At 41.6% G+C, this 17,620-nt stretch overlaps 5 protein-coding genes across 5 annotated transcripts; 1 reads left to right on the forward strand and 4 right to left on the reverse strand.

Annotated features, from left to right (window-relative positions):
* Positions 1–3,793: 3,793 nt before the first annotated feature.
* On the reverse strand, positions 3,794–4,204 carry N7509_006461 (uncharacterized protein; the record flags this gene model as incomplete). Its single annotated transcript, XM_056631098.1, has 1 exon — positions 3,794–4,204. One exon carries the CDS (start codon positions 4,202–4,204, stop codon positions 3,794–3,796), a length of 411 nt encoding a protein of 136 aa, XP_056490400.1.
* Positions 4,205–4,264: 60 nt separating this feature from the next.
* Positions 4,265–4,852, reverse strand: N7509_006462 (uncharacterized protein; the record flags this gene model as incomplete). The annotated part of the gene is made up of 1 exon (XM_056631099.1): positions 4,265–4,852. The coding sequence occupies one exon, from the start codon at positions 4,850–4,852 to the stop codon at positions 4,265–4,267; it is 588 nt and encodes a 195-aa protein (XP_056490401.1).
* A 2,687-nt stretch (positions 4,853–7,539) lies between these two features.
* N7509_006463 (integrase zinc binding domain-containing protein) lies at positions 7,540–8,607 on the forward strand (the record flags this gene model as incomplete). Its single annotated transcript, XM_056631100.1, has 4 exons — positions 7,540–7,666; positions 7,817–7,921; positions 8,030–8,049; positions 8,290–8,607. Coding segments are annotated over 4 exons (570 nt in total), but the record flags the coding sequence as incomplete, so codon positions are not given.
* Positions 8,608–14,982: 6,375 nt separating this feature from the next.
* Positions 14,983–15,542, reverse strand: N7509_006464 (uncharacterized protein; the record flags this gene model as incomplete). The annotated part of the gene is made up of 2 exons (XM_056631101.1): positions 14,983–15,147; positions 15,498–15,542. 2 exons carry the CDS (start codon positions 15,540–15,542, stop codon positions 14,983–14,985), a joined length of 210 nt encoding a protein of 69 aa, XP_056490403.1.
* A 450-nt stretch (positions 15,543–15,992) lies between these two features.
* N7509_006465 (uncharacterized protein) lies at positions 15,993–17,478 on the reverse strand (the record flags this gene model as incomplete). The annotated part of the gene is made up of 8 exons (XM_056631102.1): positions 15,993–16,100; positions 16,172–16,228; positions 16,320–16,409; positions 16,449–16,502; positions 16,617–16,667; positions 16,719–16,816; positions 16,969–17,092; positions 17,263–17,478. Coding segments are annotated over 8 exons (798 nt in total), but the record flags the coding sequence as incomplete, so codon positions are not given.
* Between the last annotated feature and the right edge of the window lie 142 nt (positions 17,479–17,620).

Raw genomic sequence — 17,620 nt, forward strand, 5'->3', positions numbered from 1 at the left:
CTTTGTTATGAAGGGAGCTATCTCGACCTTCGTCCGACAACGAATTGTCGCTTTCTGAAGCTTCTGACTGGATTTCCTCCCAGTCCTTTTTATTTCTGCGCGGAAGACTTCTGTTCTTCTCAATAACGCGCAACGCGATCGCATCCTCTCCCTACCTTCTCGTGACGCGCACCGTTGCGTCTAAGTTCATCCCATTCTTCTCGAGTGAACGTAGATAAATCCGAGTATGTAGGAGGGGAATCTTCTTTTTCAAGGATCTTCTGCAGCTCCTCGGGTCGCCTTAAGCGAATCCCGGCCCGCCTCATAGCGTTTCTTGCTGCCGGTGACGTCCACAATCGTGTGGGGTTCGTCACATTTGCTTCCAGAAGTCGAGATCCATTGATAAGATTCCTTAGTACGCGGCCATTTGGCTCTTCGAGAGCGTACGTCCCAAGTGGATGGCTTTCGAGGACCCGATACGGTCCGAACCACTTGCTTTCAAACTTTTTGCCATTTTCGTTTCTGACGAGAACCCAAGCGCCCTTCTGAAAGCTTGTTTTCGTGACTAGACTGTCACGGACCCGATTCGTCCGGATTGCACGCACTAGGAGGAGTTCATTCGCTTTTGTTCTTGCATCCTGCACATGTTCCAACTCAACCTTACGACTGCTGAATGGCTGAGGGAGTTCTGAATCGTCGCTGGGTAATCGTGGATGCATTCCATACACAAGGTAGTAGGGGCTAAAACCTGTATTTGCGTGTTGATGATAACGCGCGGCTACTGTTGCAGTCGACAGATATAAGTCCCACGCCTTTGTCGGTTTATTTATGAGATATTTCGTGAGCATTCGACCGATTAAACCGTTGAAGTTTTCGACCTTGCCGTTTGTTCGCGGGTGATAAGGGGTCGTTGTCTTATGCTTTGTCTGCATGAGTTTTAAGTAGTGTGCAACTACACCCGACATAAAACTTGTGCCTTGATCCGATATAAGCTCTATCGGAGCGCCATAATCTGCAAAGATTCGATCATGAAGGAACTGTCCGACGGTCTCTTCATCTGCTTTTGGAACGGCCTGCGTAACTGGCCACCCAGTCGCGTAATCAATAGCAGTGATAATCCATCGGTTACCGTTCGGTGTCGTCGGTAATCGACCGATAAAGTCAATCCCCCATCTCTGGAACGGGCGAATTCCTGCAGTTACCATGTGCTGCGCTGTCTCTCGTTCCAACGACTTTCTTGAACCTTGCGAAACCTGACATTCGGGGCAGTTCTTGGATGTTTGCTCAATATCGTATCTTATTTGCGGCCACTAACCTCGCGGTTTGACTACTCCATTCAGGCCTGGATAGCCTAAATGACCGAATTCCTTGTGTACCCAATGCAACAGGTCTCCACGGAAGGCTTGCTCTATAAACGGTACACAGAGCCCATCCTCGTGGGCAAAGACTAGTACACGCTCTCCCGCATCTTTGCTATCGCGTAAGCTTAGGTTCGGAGCGAACCTAGCGACAGCCCTTGCAGTGAGTTTATTATTCGGCAGCTTCTGGCCTTCCAGAAAGCGTACGGTAGCATCGTACCATTCTTCTTCGGGGACTTGCATGACAGTTCGAGAGTATTCGACTGCCTCAGTTATATTAAGAGCGACGTCCCACACCGGTCGGGATTTCGATACGTTCGCAGGACCGTCTTCAATAAAATCCGGTCTCCTACTCAGCGCATCAGGGACTACTGCGTCCGATCCCTTCCGATACTGAATCTTCAGATCGTACTCTTGAAACTCTTCGACCCAACGCGCTAGCCGTTTGCTGTAGACGACTGTCGTCTGAAGATATTGCAAACTCGCGTGGTCGGTAACAATCGTGGTTGTCGTGCCATTCTCGATATATTGATCCTATTTTCGGAGGGCCTCTTTGATAGCGAGAAGTTCCTTCTCGTGAACCGGATAGTTCAGTTCCGCACCTGTTAGTTTCCGGCCGTCAAAGGCAACAGGGTGTAGGATCCTATCTTCGCCTAGCTGGAGCAATACCATCCCAATCGCCCATTCAGACGCATCAGTTTCGATAATAAATGGCTTGCTACGATCAGCCTGGATCAATACAGGGGCATCAACCAGCGCATTCTTAAGTGTTCGGAAGGCACTTTCACACGCAATCGTCCAAGCGACAGGCCTAAACTTCTGCTTTCGTAGGTCCGCGTCCGTTTCCTTGAATAGTTCATGAAGAGGCACACAAATTTGCGCGAATCCACGAATAAACCTTCGGTAATAGGTGGCTAAGCCGACAAACTGGCGAACTTCGTGAACGTTTCTTGGGCGTGGCCAGGTTCGAATGATTTCGACCTTCCCCGGTACTGGACGAATCTGTCCATTTCCGATAATATGGCCACAGAATTCTAATTCCGTGACTGCAATCGAGCATTTCGCAGGCTGAGCGATCAATTGCTCCTTTCCGAGTGCCTCTAGGACTTTATCAAGGTGCCCGTAATGCTCCTCCAGCGTATCTGAGTAGATCAGGATATCATCGAGATAGACAATAGCAAACTTGCCTAAGAACAGACGTAACGTCTCGTTCATAGTCGTCTGGAATGTTGCTGGAGCGTTACACAGGCCAAAGGGCATGGCAAGCCACTCGTATTTTCCCCATATTGTGTTAAAAGCCGTCTTTTCGACTGAGTCCTGATCCATTCGAATCTGCCAATATCCGGCTGCGAGATCAATCTTGGTCAGGAACTTTGCCGTTCCAACACGGTCCAAGAGATCCTGGATTTGTGGCAATGGGTAACCATTCTTGGCTGTTAGGTTATTCAAGGCTCGATAGTCGATACACATTCGCCAGGTACCGTTTGGTTTCTTTACGAAGATAACCGGGAAGCCCCACGCGCTTGCAGAGGGTCGGATCAATCCTTTCTTTAGTAGGTCCTCAACCTGACGCATCTGCTCTTGGAGCTTCTCGTCCGATAGCGGATAGCTATTGACGTTAACTGGCTTAGCATCACCAGTGTGAATAGTGTGAGATATTGCACGTTCTGGCGGAAGCTCGTCCGGAAGCGCATCTCGAAAGACTTTAGAGTGATTCCGCAAGACCTCCATAACCTTCGGATCGTGATGGGTCGGAATACACTCAATCTGTTCAGCTTTGGTCGGTTTGTCTTGTGGCCGTAAAACAAATAATGCAGCCTCAGTACCTCTCTTGCGTATAGCTCTATTAGCTTGCTTTGCTGACAGGAGGTTAAAGCAGGCGTCATCACACGATAGGGTGATTCTGGATCCAACCGATTCGATTATATGGGTTCCTTGATGGTCACGTATCTTCATCCGTGAGCTTACCCAGTCGATCGAAGGGTTTACCGAGCGTAGGAAGTCTCTTCCTAAAATAAACTCATAGTCTGGCAGGTCCAGTATCCACGCAGTAACTATACCACGCCAGGAACCTAGAGCGAGCGGGATCTGGATGGATGTATCCGTGACCAATCGGCCACTATCAGGCATCTTCACGCGCAGCTCCTGACTATTTCTCTTGGCTGAGCCTAGATTCGGACTGTTCTGTAGGGTCTCGCGTGAGATAAACGTATGAGACGCCCTGTAATCGAGCAAAGCCTTAACGCGCGCACCCGCGCCATGCTTGCCTAGCGCTGCCCTATAGAAGAGTAAAGAATCTCCCATTGCGAGTAACTGCGCGGAGATAACTGATCCTTTTGTATCAGTATCTGATCGCTTTGACACAGACGCTAACGGGTCTAGAGGATCGTCCGGCAGTTGAACTGTTGAAGCCTTCTTTATTCGACTAACAAGCGCTTCGATATTGCTAGTCCGATCTAGTTTTCCGCCGGTTTAGCTTGCGGACAGTCTCTTTTGAAGTGTCCTGATCGTCCGTAGCCAAAACAGGCGTCTCTCAGGGTCTTTTTCGGACGGCGGTTTCGCGAACGGCCAGAGGTGGTCGGCATTGCACTTAGATCCATTGGATCTCCTTGGTCCTGTATGGCACCTCTGATACGGGTACCACGCATATTGCCTCGTTTGTATGCAATAAACCGGTCGATAATATCCCTGAGAGCTTTCGGTTGCTCGCGGTCCATTTCCCATTCTTGCTGGAGATATGGCTTCGCGCCGGTGATAATGAACTGGGTCAGAATATCCTTATGAATCTGCATATCTTCGCAGTTTGCTGCGGCAGCACTCTTATTTGTAGCGTATTCGTTGAATAACTGATGATCTCCCTGACGCATGGTTGCGAAGCGTTCCCATTTCCGTGTCTTTCCGAGGTGTTTACCAAATGCTTGCAGGATCTATGCTTTGAACTGGGGCCACGTTCTGATTTCGTCTTGGAACGATAACGCACATTGACGGCGGTGCGTCTCCCATTGTTCATTTGCTCTTTTCACCAGGGCTCTACGCGCGTGCGCAACCTTATCATCATCATTAAGTTTGACGCCAGCGAAACGGGCTGTTTCTGCAAAAAAACGTTCGCAATTAAGAAGGAACTTCTGGGCAGCGTCGTACTGAACCGTTCTATGATAGTCCCGGATTCCCTTGACTTGTTTCAGCAAAGCTTTCTTTACTTCTCGGTGTGCTCGAACTTGATCATCTACTTCCGATCGAACAGGAGTTAGAATGCTAGCTGGCGTAACAGAAGGGGTAGCGACCGGAACGGATCGCGTAGCTTCTCTAGCGGCAGCGGCAGTAGCTTCTATTCGAGCTTGTTCGATTCCTTCTCGATATATCCGTTTATGTTCTCTCAACATCTGGAGATGCCCTTGCGCATCTGGTCCATTGAGAAGGCCCCGATAGTTGTCGCTTATTTGCGTCGGCAGAGTCGACAAGATTCGCTCTGTACCAGGCGAGAGCGGACGGGGGGTAGGGGTATCGGTTAGCATTTTTTTGGATATCGAGGCGGTTTCTTGGAGGGAAGGCAGCGTATGATTTCGGACAGTTTCGGTCTGATCCGTTTATTATTCACACTTTTCCTTTTTGTTTTCTTTTACTTCCGTACTTCGGACTATGTCCGGAGTATTCTCGTCGGAAGGATACTTTTCTCGGGATGACTCGGGTAATTAGGGCCAGTAATAATGGCTAATCCCTACCTATCTGTTGTTGATCGTGCAGATCCTCTCTTAGCTTCTTAAAATCACGCGGCCTAATGTGACGTGGCCCTCTTCCTGTGCCGGAATTGCGCGATTTTCCTGAGAACTGGGGGTCTTCTGCGTCTCCTATCTGAATGAACTCGAATGGTTTTAATTCAGGGGTTTCGCAGCTTTACGAGGGGAATTCTAACAGTACGATAGTAGTCGTCCGTACACTCCGTCTAATCTCGTCATTGTTTTCAGGACGATTTTAATCAGAAGTGTACTCTTTCTCAGAGATAAGTCTTCTTACGAATAGCCATAAAAGGCCCATTCGGTTTCGGATATGCTACTACATAAGATTCTGGAGTGAAGTTGTGTGTTTTTTGTAGTATCTAGTATATGAAAGGTTATATATATAAGAAAAGCTATCTACGGTAGACGTAATATGCCGTAATGGTACCTTAGGGATTATATTAGGACAATACAACGTAATTATTAGTATACTATAGCTACGAAAGCACGGTCTAAGAATCAACTAGCAAAGGGATAAGATCTACTTCGACTACTGCAAATATCTAAAGACAGCAGATATATAGACAGAAAAAGAACTACTAAGTATTGAAGAACCTAGCCCCGGGACAGTAGGTACCTATTGCGACCCGTACGAAGGTAAACTTAAATAGAGTCAGCGGCCTAGAGGTAGGGTATTAGAAAGAATTATAGATATTAACGTTCTTGTAACAACGGAATAGGGACCCGATATATCGGACGACAAACTCAGAGAATATATTATAATACATTATAAATTATAATAAGCCCTCTGCACAACAGAAGAAGAAACACAGATACCTATAGAGTACTAAGAGTACTAGGATATATTTAAGGTACTAGCAGATAGTATACTCCCAGAGTATAGTCTGTTTAACCATAAGATTAGGATTAAGGAAGGTAAGGAGCCGACCTTCAGACTAATCTACTAACTATTACCATTAGAATCAGAAACCCTAAGAGGATACATTAAAGAGAATCTCAGGAAGGGATACATCCAGAAATCGTTATCATCAGCCGGATATCCGATTATCTTTGTAGGTAAGAAGGATAGAAGTCTTTAACTTTATATAGATTATCAGTATTTAAATAAGATTACTATCAAAGATCGACATCTGTTACCCCTTATCTAGGAAATACAGGATTACATTCAAGGAAGTATTTACTTTACCAAATACAACATTACCAACGTATACAACCGCCTTAGGATTAAGGCAGGCAATAAGTAGAAAATAGTGTTCAGAACAAAATACAGATATTTTAAGTATACAGTTATGCTATTTAGACTTACAAACGTACCTATAGTATTTTAACGATTTATCTTCAGCGTATTAGAAGAATACTTAGATATCTTTATAATAGCATACCTCAACAATATCCTAGTGTTCTCCAAAACTATAGAAGATTACGTACAACATAATAAGAAAGTACTACAGAAGCTTAGAGAAGCTAAGGTTATACTTAAACTTAAGAAGTATAAATTCTACGTTAAGGAAACAGATTTCCTAGGATACGTAATTAGTAATAAAGGATTTAGTATACAAGAAGACAAAATTAGGAGTATTCTAGATTAGCCGATACCTAAAAACGTAAAAGAAGTTCAACAGTTTCTAGGGTTGTGTAACTACTACCGACGTTTAATTAATAGGTTCGGAAAAGTTATAGTAGACCTTAATAAATTAACAAAGAAAGACCAAAAGTAGGTCTAGGATGACTAATCAGAAAATTTATTTAATAAACTCAAGAAATTATTTGTTAAACGAATAATCTTCGCACCAGCAGATCTAAATAAGCTATATACAGTAGAAACCGATATATTAGACTATATACTTAGAGCATAACTTACTCAACCAGAGGATAACGGGAAACCCTAACCAGTTGTATTCTAGTCCAGAAAAATAATACCCGCAGAAATTAACTATAACATCTACGATAAAGAGCTGCTAGCTATAGTATTAGTACTCAAGATCTAGAGGGTATACCTAGAAGAAGTAAGCCACTAAGTTCTTATAAAATCAGATTATAAGAACCTTACCTTCTTTACCAGCACAAAAGAACTAACCCGACGACAAGTATAATAGACAGAAACCTTAGTAAGATATAATTATAGGATTAAACATTGCCTAGGTACGGCCAATAGCCAGACAGATATACTTAGCAGAAGACCTAACTATGCAATAGGGGTTAAGGAAGCCGTTCCGGCCATACTTAAGATAAACAAAGACGGCCATCTAGTGTATAATTACTAGATCCTAGCCGCTACCAGCGAGATCTAAGACAATAATTAGCTTAAAAGATTAAAAGAAAGTCTTAGCAATAATCTAATTATAGGAAAAGAAATAGATAGGGACTATATCAGAAACAATAATAGATTAATCTATATCCTACAGCAACTTTAAGACAAAGCAATACAACGAAACTACAACAACCTAGCACATAGATATATAGGAGTAGAAAAAACAGTAGAACACCTATCGAGGAACTACTATATCCTAAGCATATATAGAAAGGTTAGAAAATATATTAAACAATATAACATATATCAGCGAAACAAACCATTACAATACACCCTATATAGTAAATTACAGAACTTAGAGATTCTGACAAAACTATAGGAGTAGATTACGATTAACTTTATTACTAAACTACCTAAGTTAGACAGACACAATATAATTATAGTAGTTATAGATCAATTAACAAAGTATTTATATATAATACTAATAACAGAAATAATCAACGCCAAAACTATAGTATTTCTATTGTTCAGATATATATTCGCTAATTATAGAATACCTCAGAAGATAATATTAGACAGAGATAAGCTCTTTATAAGTAAGATATAGTAATTATTTGCAGATTTAGTAGGCATTAAGTATAGACTCTCTACCGCCTATTATCCACAAACGAACGGCTAGACAGAATAAACAAACTAAACCTTAGAACAGTACCTAAGGCACTACGTAAACTACTAGCAAAATAACTAGGCAGGACTGTTACTACTAGCATAATTTACGTACAACAACGCTATACATACAATAACAAAAGAAACTCTATTCTTTGTAAACTATAGGTATAATCCCTTAATCATCAGAGAAACTATCAGAAAACAAACAGAGGCAGAAGTATTGCGGCTTCTAGCCACAGAACTTAAGCAACTATATCTCTAACTGGCTAGAGACATTAAGTTTTTTAATCTACAGATAAAACACTACTACAACCAAGGCTACCAGGAGGGACCTAACTTTAAAAAGAGAAAAAAGGTATACCTCCTACGTCAAAATATCAAAACTAAGCAACTAAGCTCAAAACTCAACTACTTAAAACTAGGACTATTTAAAATCAAAGAAAAAATAGGACTAGTTAATTATCACTTAAAGCTACCGGAAAGCATAAAGAAAATATACCTAACGTTCTATATTTCGTTACTAGAACCCGTACCAGAAAATACACTAGATACTACTAATATTAAAATCAACAAAATCAGTAAGGAAGAATATAAGGTTAAGGAGATCCTATAAGACAGATAGCATAATAATTAGCAATAGCTACTTATGAAATAGAAAGGATACCCTACCTCAGAGAACATATAGGAACCTATCAAGAATTTAAGGGACTGCCACCAGCTGGTTCAACAGTATTACTATAAGGTAAAGAAGATACCACAGGGACAGGAACGAAGAAGGTATCCAGGTCGTCCTAGAAAGTAGACAACGACAGATCGGTCGACGTAATTATCTGTATCAGACTAGGATCATCGGACGTTGCCGTAAGAATCTGACAATTCGCATCAAAGATACGTTGGTTACTCTCAGAAGCAGTATAAGAAGGCCCGGCCTTATATTCTTTTTGCTTACTCTCAATACGCTCTTTTTCAAGACAATCTTTCTCTTTAGCTTCGCGACGCTTAAGCTTCTCTAGCTCAGCGATCTCCTTATAGTTATGAGCGATAAAATCGCCAGCACGTTTTTAAAGCAACCGTTTTTACTTTCAGAGATAAAGAAGTTTGGCCAGGATTACCTCCTTCTCTTTCTCTAAAGAATTTTGTAACTTTACTAATCGATGCCATTCGGCATCAGTAAAAGTAGGATTTGATATCTCACACTTTATACTACCACCACCCTTTACATAATTACCACAACGGTCGGAACAGTCGGTGCAGATACAGACTTACTTAAGGCGAACGCAACGGTCGTAGGGGACAACAGACTGGTAACTCTCTTCAGAGATACGCTTGACTAACTAGTTCTTGCAGACGGACGACTTCGCTAAAGACATAACGACAGTGGTTAGAAAAATAAAAATAAGAAAAACAAACACTAGGGGGAACTTACAGGTTTAAGAACCTTTAGGGACTAAAGGGCTAAAAGGAGGGAGTAATATTATAGAATACAACGAACCCTGTAGATTACAGGAACTAGCGTAGATATAACAGAAGGATTACGGCCAACTAACTTAGCCCAGAAGACAGGGATCACTATCACATAACAGTCTCGTGCTACGTAACCCTAAAAGACACAGGATTACGATCACTAACGACTCAACGTTACGTAATCAGTAGGGTAACGCAACAGATACTCATCGGTAATAAGAAGGAACTTATTAGTAATAAGCCCGGAACAGATTAACGTAGTTCCCGGCCGATCTGGACACCCGGCCGTCCTGGACACCCACCCCCATGATAAAATGTTAAAATAGGATATCGCAACCAAAACGCATTAATTAATCCTAAACTAGCGATTTTTTACATTGATTGATCTTATGCCCAATCTTCCCGCATCCACTACATGTAGGCAGGGCCCTCTTGCGTGGCTGATCCTGCTGAGTAGGTAAATTGTCCTGCATATGCGATACTACCTCATCAGCTTCTACAGGCTTAATTGGCTGCTGAGCTAGATGTAGGCCCTCTTCAACCGATAGACCCCCCTTCGTGAGCGATCTGCCTAGTCGATCGAGTGCGCTTTTGACGTTTCTTTTCATTCGCTGCACGTAGATCGGAGTTCTCCTTTGCTAGTAGCGCAGTGTTGTGTAGCGCTATACAGTGGCCCTTGATAATCTGATCAAGCATGATTTTTGATGGTGTAGGCGGGCTGTGTGATCGCTGCTTTAATAGCTCTTTAAGCATAGAAGCTTGCTTTTCTAGCTGAATCGCTGTTCTAGGCGTTTTTGGTGTAAATTGGCTAGATCTGCTGTTTGGTCTGCTGCTAGGTGGTGTGGGTGTTCGGATAGAGATATTAAGCGTAGAAAGCACTCTTTCTGCATTAACTGGTACTATACCAGAAGCTGCGAAGCTGCTTTGTACGATATTTAGCTGGAAAGCTTCTAATCGTGCGCGAGGATAATCTGCTAGAAAATCAAGCTTGTCGATATGATTATAGCCAGTTCGGGCTAAATCGCTCACAAATCGACCGTATGTACGCTTCAAAACAGCGAAACACCCAACATCAAGCGGTTGTAGTAGATGCGATGAATGCGAAGGCATACAGAGTGGTATAATATCGTTTTCAGCACATATTCGATCGAACTGAGGCGTTAGATGGCTACCATGTCCGTCAAGGATTAATAGCCGAAATCGTCCTCGTGTACGTAAAGTCGTATATAGAATAAACAGCTTTTGCAGCCAGCGTAAACCGATTTCATCAGTAGTCCAACCGTTATTCGATACCTCAATCCGCCAATCCTTAGGTAGATTCGTTTCAAACCAACCAGCAATATAAACCTGGCCCTTGAATATAATACACGGTGGGAGCGAATACCCATCAGCGCATATCGTCTCAATCGCAGTAACCCATTCACGATTTCCCGGTTGTAATAGTGATGCCCGACCGTAGTAATCAGCTCGTGTAATAACCTTCTGCGCTGATATAAGGCCCATTGCGAATCCGGTCTCGTCGAAGTTATAGATATCCTCCGGTTGGATACCGTTCTCCTCGATCGTACGTTGCACCATCGAAAACCACTCTAGTATCGCTTTAGGATCCTCGTTGAGTGCGCGCTGGTAATCGTATCGTCTAGAAAAACGCGACCGAAGCTCCTTACGTCTTTGAACGAACGAAGATGGCCAGTTTTTACCAACAGTAGATGGAAGAGTATCACCACGCGCAGCTAGTAGAATATTGGCCATATTGCGTACAGTAGAGGGCCTGGGAGCTGCTCCATGTGTATCCATAGAGATAATCCATTCAGTAAGCGAATCCTCTTTGTTTTGGGTCAATTTATGGCCTGATGGACGTTTATCGACGCGTGGGAGTTGACCGTGGGCATGCGTATGTAGTGTGGAGAGAGGAACTTGGTAGAGCTTTGCGGCTGCGCGAAGGGATTTAATACGGCCATCTTTGATATCGGAAAGGGCCAATAAGATCTTTCCCTCCTGATTCGCCAATTTCTGCGAGGATTCAGTGCGAATTGGTGGCATAGTAGGTAGTTGAATTAGGTAGGGTAGTAAGAAGTGGCGGTTTTGGATGGGGTGTCCAGGACGGCCGGGTGTCCAGATCGGCCGGGAACTATGTTAGCGATAAGACCCGGTCTTATTAAGTAATAAGAAGGGCTAGGTATATAAGGACGCTCGCTCGGCAATATATATTTAGTTCTTCGCGATTAATTAATCTAAGTTACTGTAACATACCTTTCGGATTACTCTTCTAGTTTTACATAAGTAACAAACCTATATAAGTAGGGGAGCTCTATCAGACTGACCTACTTAGCGCCCTATCTGGCATACCCTTCAAAGTTACTCAACAAGACCCGAGTCTGTGTAAGGCTTTGTACAGCTACGGTACGGTTGCAAGTCGATACTTAAGGCTTTATTGGTGTTTGCTCTTGAGAGGCCGAATCCAGCCCCCTCAGCGCAAATCGTTATTCTACTTGATAACAAAAGTAAGTTCTACCAACTGTCCAACTACTAATAGTGCGACTAGCTAGTGAGTGCGTAATATACTACTAGGCTACTATCTACTATTTTAAAGAGATTAGGCTAATTACCTGTATCTAAATTAATTAATCTACTACCCTACTACCTAATCTATCTACTCACTATAGCTATGGAGATCTCCATAACCACTAGCAAAGCAGTAGAAAATCTACGCTGTACCTACTATCTCAGTATCTAATTTCTAAAGAGGCTCTTAGAAGGTTTTAGGCTTCTATACCTCAGGCAGCTATTCCTTACTAAAATAAGGCTTACCTAAGCCTGGCTGCTTAGTAAACAATAGATGGCAGGCGGTCCAAAAGCATAGTAGTAGCCTAGGGGCTTGGCATAATTTTCTCTTATCGGTAAGTAGAGGGCCCTTACAGAGCCTAGTAGGTAGATAGTACCTAAAGCAGCAGCTATCTGCCTGAGGGTTTAGGCTATCCTCTAGCTGCTGTATATACTGCTGAATATCCACTCTTTGGTAAAGAGGACAAACAGTAAGTGTATGCCTAAGGTCTGGCCTAGGCCCTCGAACTTCACTTCCTATATAATAGATTAGTATAATAGATAGATAGATAGATAGATAGATAGATAGGTAGGTAGGTAGGTAGGTAGTAGGGTAGTAGGGTAGTAGGGTAGCAGGGTAGTAGGGTAGTAGGGTAGTAGGGAAGTAGGGAAGTAGGCTTACCTAGCCACGCAATAAAGCAGATAAGACACTGCTCGTTTATCCAGAAACGAATAGCCCTTGGTAGTAGCTCACTACCCTTCCAATTCTGCCGATGGGTCTGGTATACTCTATCTACCACTGCTGATTAGGTAGCTAGACGGTCAGCGCAGAGATCACACTGCGCCCAGGCAGGGTCATATGATTCTAGGGCCTCTGAATCAAAAACCCTAGAGATTATCCGCTGCGGCAGATCTGTTCTAGTAGATAGCTTTGGAAGTAGGCCTTCTCTGCTGTCTGAGGTACTGAGCTAGCCTGAGGCTGCTGTAGCTAGTAAGGTTGTACTAGGCAGTAAGACTACGCTAGACTATCAGATGATCTACCAGCTCTACCAGATTCCTGTATAAAATTAGTCATCTCATAGGCACCAGGTAGGAAGTGGATAACAAGATTAACATTAGGAAAATCGTAACCAGCCCCTACTCTACTAGTAGCTAATAGGATAGGGGTTCCTGCCCTAAAGCTTCCTAGCTGGCTTAGCTTATCCTTATCAGATAGCCCAGAGTGGAATCTAGCTGCCTGAGGCTGTAAGGAATCAAATAGCCTATTAACCAGCTTTTTAGTACGGCAGAAGACTACTATCTTTGCAGTAGCCCTAGGGCCAAAGGGACCATTGGTAGCCTCAAATTCCTTAACAAACTGGCTAATATAGCTAGGATATCTAGCCTTATCTAGCCTAGTAGGTAGGGTTTAGACCCTATAGGCCATCTGTGTCAAGAGTAGGCTAGCCCTAAGGGTATAGGGCTGATTACCTAGCTGAAGTATATCAATAAGCTTAGTCTGCAGATAGTTTGGTAGAGTAGCTGAAGCAAAGACCATAGGAACCCTAAGGGCTAGGGCATGCCAGGCACGCTTTATAATCGGCCGATAGCTCTGGGATAGAGGAATCAGGTGATATTCATCCCAAATCAGCCTAGCTAGTCTTCTTTGGGTAATTAGAGTACTAGCTAGATCTAGGAACCTTAGGTGAATCATATACTCAATTTAGACTAAAAGGATCCTACACCTACTAGGCAGAGAGTATAGTAAAGGCGACTAAGCAGTAGGCCCTAGGCCTAAGGTATCTGTCTTCCCTAATAGATCTAGCTTTAAAGAGATTAGTGGGATAACGATGATAGTAACCTGGTTCGTAAAGAGACTAGCCCCAAATAGAAATAGTGTAGTCTTCCCTGCAGCAGTAGGTAGGATCAAGAAGAGATAGGGTATCTGCTTCATCATCAGATAAAAAGCCTCTTGCTGCTTAGAGCTTCGGAAGGTAGCCTGTTGATTACTAAGAAACTCCCGAAGTAGCTGGGTCAGAATACCTATATCTACCTGGCTACTAGCTATCAAGGGTATATAGCTAGGTAGCTAGATCGGCTGTTTAGTAGCTGCCTGAGGTACCCTATATAGGCTCATAAATTCATTAAATTAACTAATCGAGACCCTATCAGTAGGGCGGTTAATACCAGAGCGGGTAGGATAGTAGAATTCAACTACTGGACGGTCTAGTAGTAGCTTGAGAGCTATAGGGGCCTTAGGCTCCTGAGACAGAATAAGGTCTACTTCTGCCTTAGGGATTAGGCGTAGGCGGTTATAGAAGAGAGACCCTAGGACTAGCTGATCAGGCGCTATACCAAGATAGGTATGCCACTGCTGGCTAAAGCTAATTAGGGCAGACTGAATATCTGCCCTAACGCCCTAGAAGCTAGTTAGGGTTCTACTATAGACAGCTAGGCCTATAGCCCTACTATGATTCATCTGATCTGCCCCTAGGCCCTTATAGTTAATCTTATCAATAGTAGGATCTTCTAGGGTATCTGATAGGCCTAGGCTATACCTAGACATCGCCAGAACCCATGTTAACCATGACCCAACCTAACCTAACCTAGCCCAAAATAGGTTTTAGGTCCAATTCTATAACCTATTGATAGGTTTTAGGTTGAGACCCTTAACCTAAAACCTATGTGGGAACCTACTGGGTCCCTATTTTAGTGTAAATAGCGTAAATATGCTAAGCTTACATAACTTCTAGAATTATAAAATTCCTGCTCGTAATTTGAGGTATAAGTTTACCATCCTAAGGTGTTGAATGCTTTATATTTATTAGATATCATATTATAAACTTATTATCCTAATAAATAAATTACAACTTAAGAGCTAGCAGATTATAATAATTTAATTATAAGATAGTGAATTTGATTACTAGTAAACCTTAAAGATATTATTAGTCCGAGCCTTTTGCTTTTGTCCTGAGTAACGAGGTTATAATAGCAGTAGAGACTATGTTGGCTGTAGCTCCTTATAATTATAACTATCTAAGCTAGGTATTTTCTCTCTCTCCTTAGGATCTACTATATCTTCCTCCTTATAATTACTAATACTATCTATCTCAACCTTAACCTCCTCTAGATACTCTATATTAAGTTCTCGGACTGCCTTAATCTCCTATAGGAAAAAGTACTGCTCTAGCTCCTTTGTCTCTGCTTCTTTAAGATTAAATCGTATCGAACAAAGAAACAACATATGTTCCTTAATTATTTCAGAGTTTATACAGCTACGTCGGTAATAACAGATATTATGTATAGTATTAAAAAGCCGTTTAATACCTATACCGGTTGCTAGAATAGAGAGTATATCTTAAGTAAGCTGTACGATCACAGGAAAACGGGATTAATTCTTACGCTAGTATTGTAGTGGCTTAATCTTAATTAGATCTAGATAGTAGATATTAGTATATAGTATTATGAATAAATATTGAGAAGAGATTACATACCACCGTCTAGATACTAGCTTACTTCGTCGTCTGTAGGCTTTATAGCTCTTTGATTACTACTCAACATCTTACTTAGCCGTAAAGTAGATATAGGCTAAGTCTAAGGATTAGAAGTAGATTGGTTATCTAAGAGACGGGTCTAGTATAGAGATAATGCTGTCTAGAATAATCTTCGGTACCTTATCCGCTACTTATAATCCTAGTCTTCTGAGAGAAAGAAGTAAAATCGGCTATTAGGTACTAGCATTATACTAACAGTAAAGGTATACCCTTGTATATAGTCTGTCTGTATATAATAAATACAAAGTTTGTCATAACCAGTATCTAAAGCTGTTAATATTTACTGCTTCTATAGAATACGCTTACGTTTAAGCTGCTTTTTTGTCTATTCTAAATGATTAAAGAGTGCATTGTAGAGCTTAAAGATAAGATAAGTTATAATATCCTTTGTTTTTGATAGCTTAGTAGTATAGTCAAAGAATGGCTAAGTTATACAAAGTAGATAGTTAATTTGTCGCTACTTATCATTAGTCAAGAGTATCTCTGTATAATTATATTCCTTACAGAAAGGCTTAAATAATAGGCGAATTTGCTTAGCCCGGCGAAGCATTAAGAAGGTAGAGTTCTAACGGGTCTTAATATCTTAAATAGGTACTAGTTAAGGTTCTTTTGGTTAGAGTTAAAGAAAGGTCTTACGACGTTAAGGACTGGTATTAACGTATATAGCCAGATATTAAATCTTATTGAGTATTGCTATAATACTGTAGTTCTAGGTATTCTTTTTTGCTGCAGCAGAATACTGCTCAGTCTATCTAGTCTTAGTATCCTTATTCTGAGGAGATACCTTTAGTTTCCTAAGAAGCTTATTTAAACTCAGCTGGATAACGTATGTAAGACAGAGAATCCGGATAATAGTTATATTAGGTAGCAGACTCTGCTAAAGGGCCTTAATCATTGTTTTGTTATTTATTACGTTGTCGGTGGTAATTCTATAAATCTGATCTTTAATCTGATATTGCTCCAGAATCTGAAGAATAATTTAGCTCAGATTAGAACCGCTGTATACGCTATGCACTGGCTTAAATCTAAGTAATACCTCTTGGTAAATCTAATTTGTATCTACAAAGTAAGCAGTTATTACCATAAATATCTGATTATAGGGTAACGTCCAGCAGTTAAGTGTAAGCGAAAGCTAAGTATTAGGAGGAAGGGTTCGGAGGGCCGATTACTGACGTATTTTAACGATAGAGTGTAAGCGGCGACGTATCGTTTTAGCAGAGGGTATTAAGGGCTTAGAGGGTGCTAAACGGGTAATACGGATAATCTTGCTAAGCCCGGGAGCTTCGAAAAGTTACATCGGTAGTTGGTTAATAGTAGTAAACTAAAGTAGTTCCTCCTCCTAGTACTCTTATAAAAAGAGGATTTCGACCGGAATAGTACTCTAAAACCTACGATTAATTAGTATTATATATGTAAGAGAAATAAGGTTATACCTTTGTTTTTAAAAACTGAGAAATCCCTAAGCCTCCTTTGCCCTGCCCTACCCGGATATAGTTTGTAGTACCTAAATGCTTCTTTATTGTAGAAGTCCCTTAGTAACCTTTCTTTATCGGAAGACTATTTATTGGATGCTCCAGAATTATACCGCATTGCTTATATATAACCTTGGGTATTCTGTTCTTGATTAATGCAACCTAATTGTATTCTTGCCAGATATTGCTACTTCGGTTTAAATCCCACACTACTTTGCTTTCCCGCCCAAAATTAGTCTTGATCTACTATTTTACCCAGTCGTTATGTACCATATTGTTATATAGTAGATATTCTTTTCTGCGATTAGGGCCAACGTATAGAAGTAAGTTAGGGATTAGTAGAGGGTCAACTAGGCGGAGAAAGTCTGGCTTGCTGTAAGGCTTAAGGGTATTGATAAGATATTGATTCTGGCTACCAGAAGATATAGTAGTATTCTGTAATAGGGTTAAGTAACCAAGAGTCTCTGTATTCCTATTATATAATAATAGGACAAAATTAGAATATTAACTTTAACTCTATAACATAATTACCATTAATTAATTAAGGATTTATAGTAAGGTAAGGGAGAAAGAAAACAGAAGAGAGAATACCTACACTAATAAAGAAAGAAAG

Source organism: Penicillium cosmopolitanum (genome assembly GCF_028827165.1).
Source record: "Penicillium cosmopolitanum strain IBT 29677 chromosome Unknown utg000006l:49.0-5199605.0:1.0-5204138.0, whole genome shotgun sequence".
Taxonomy (NCBI): domain Eukaryota; kingdom Fungi; phylum Ascomycota; class Eurotiomycetes; order Eurotiales; family Aspergillaceae; genus Penicillium; species Penicillium cosmopolitanum.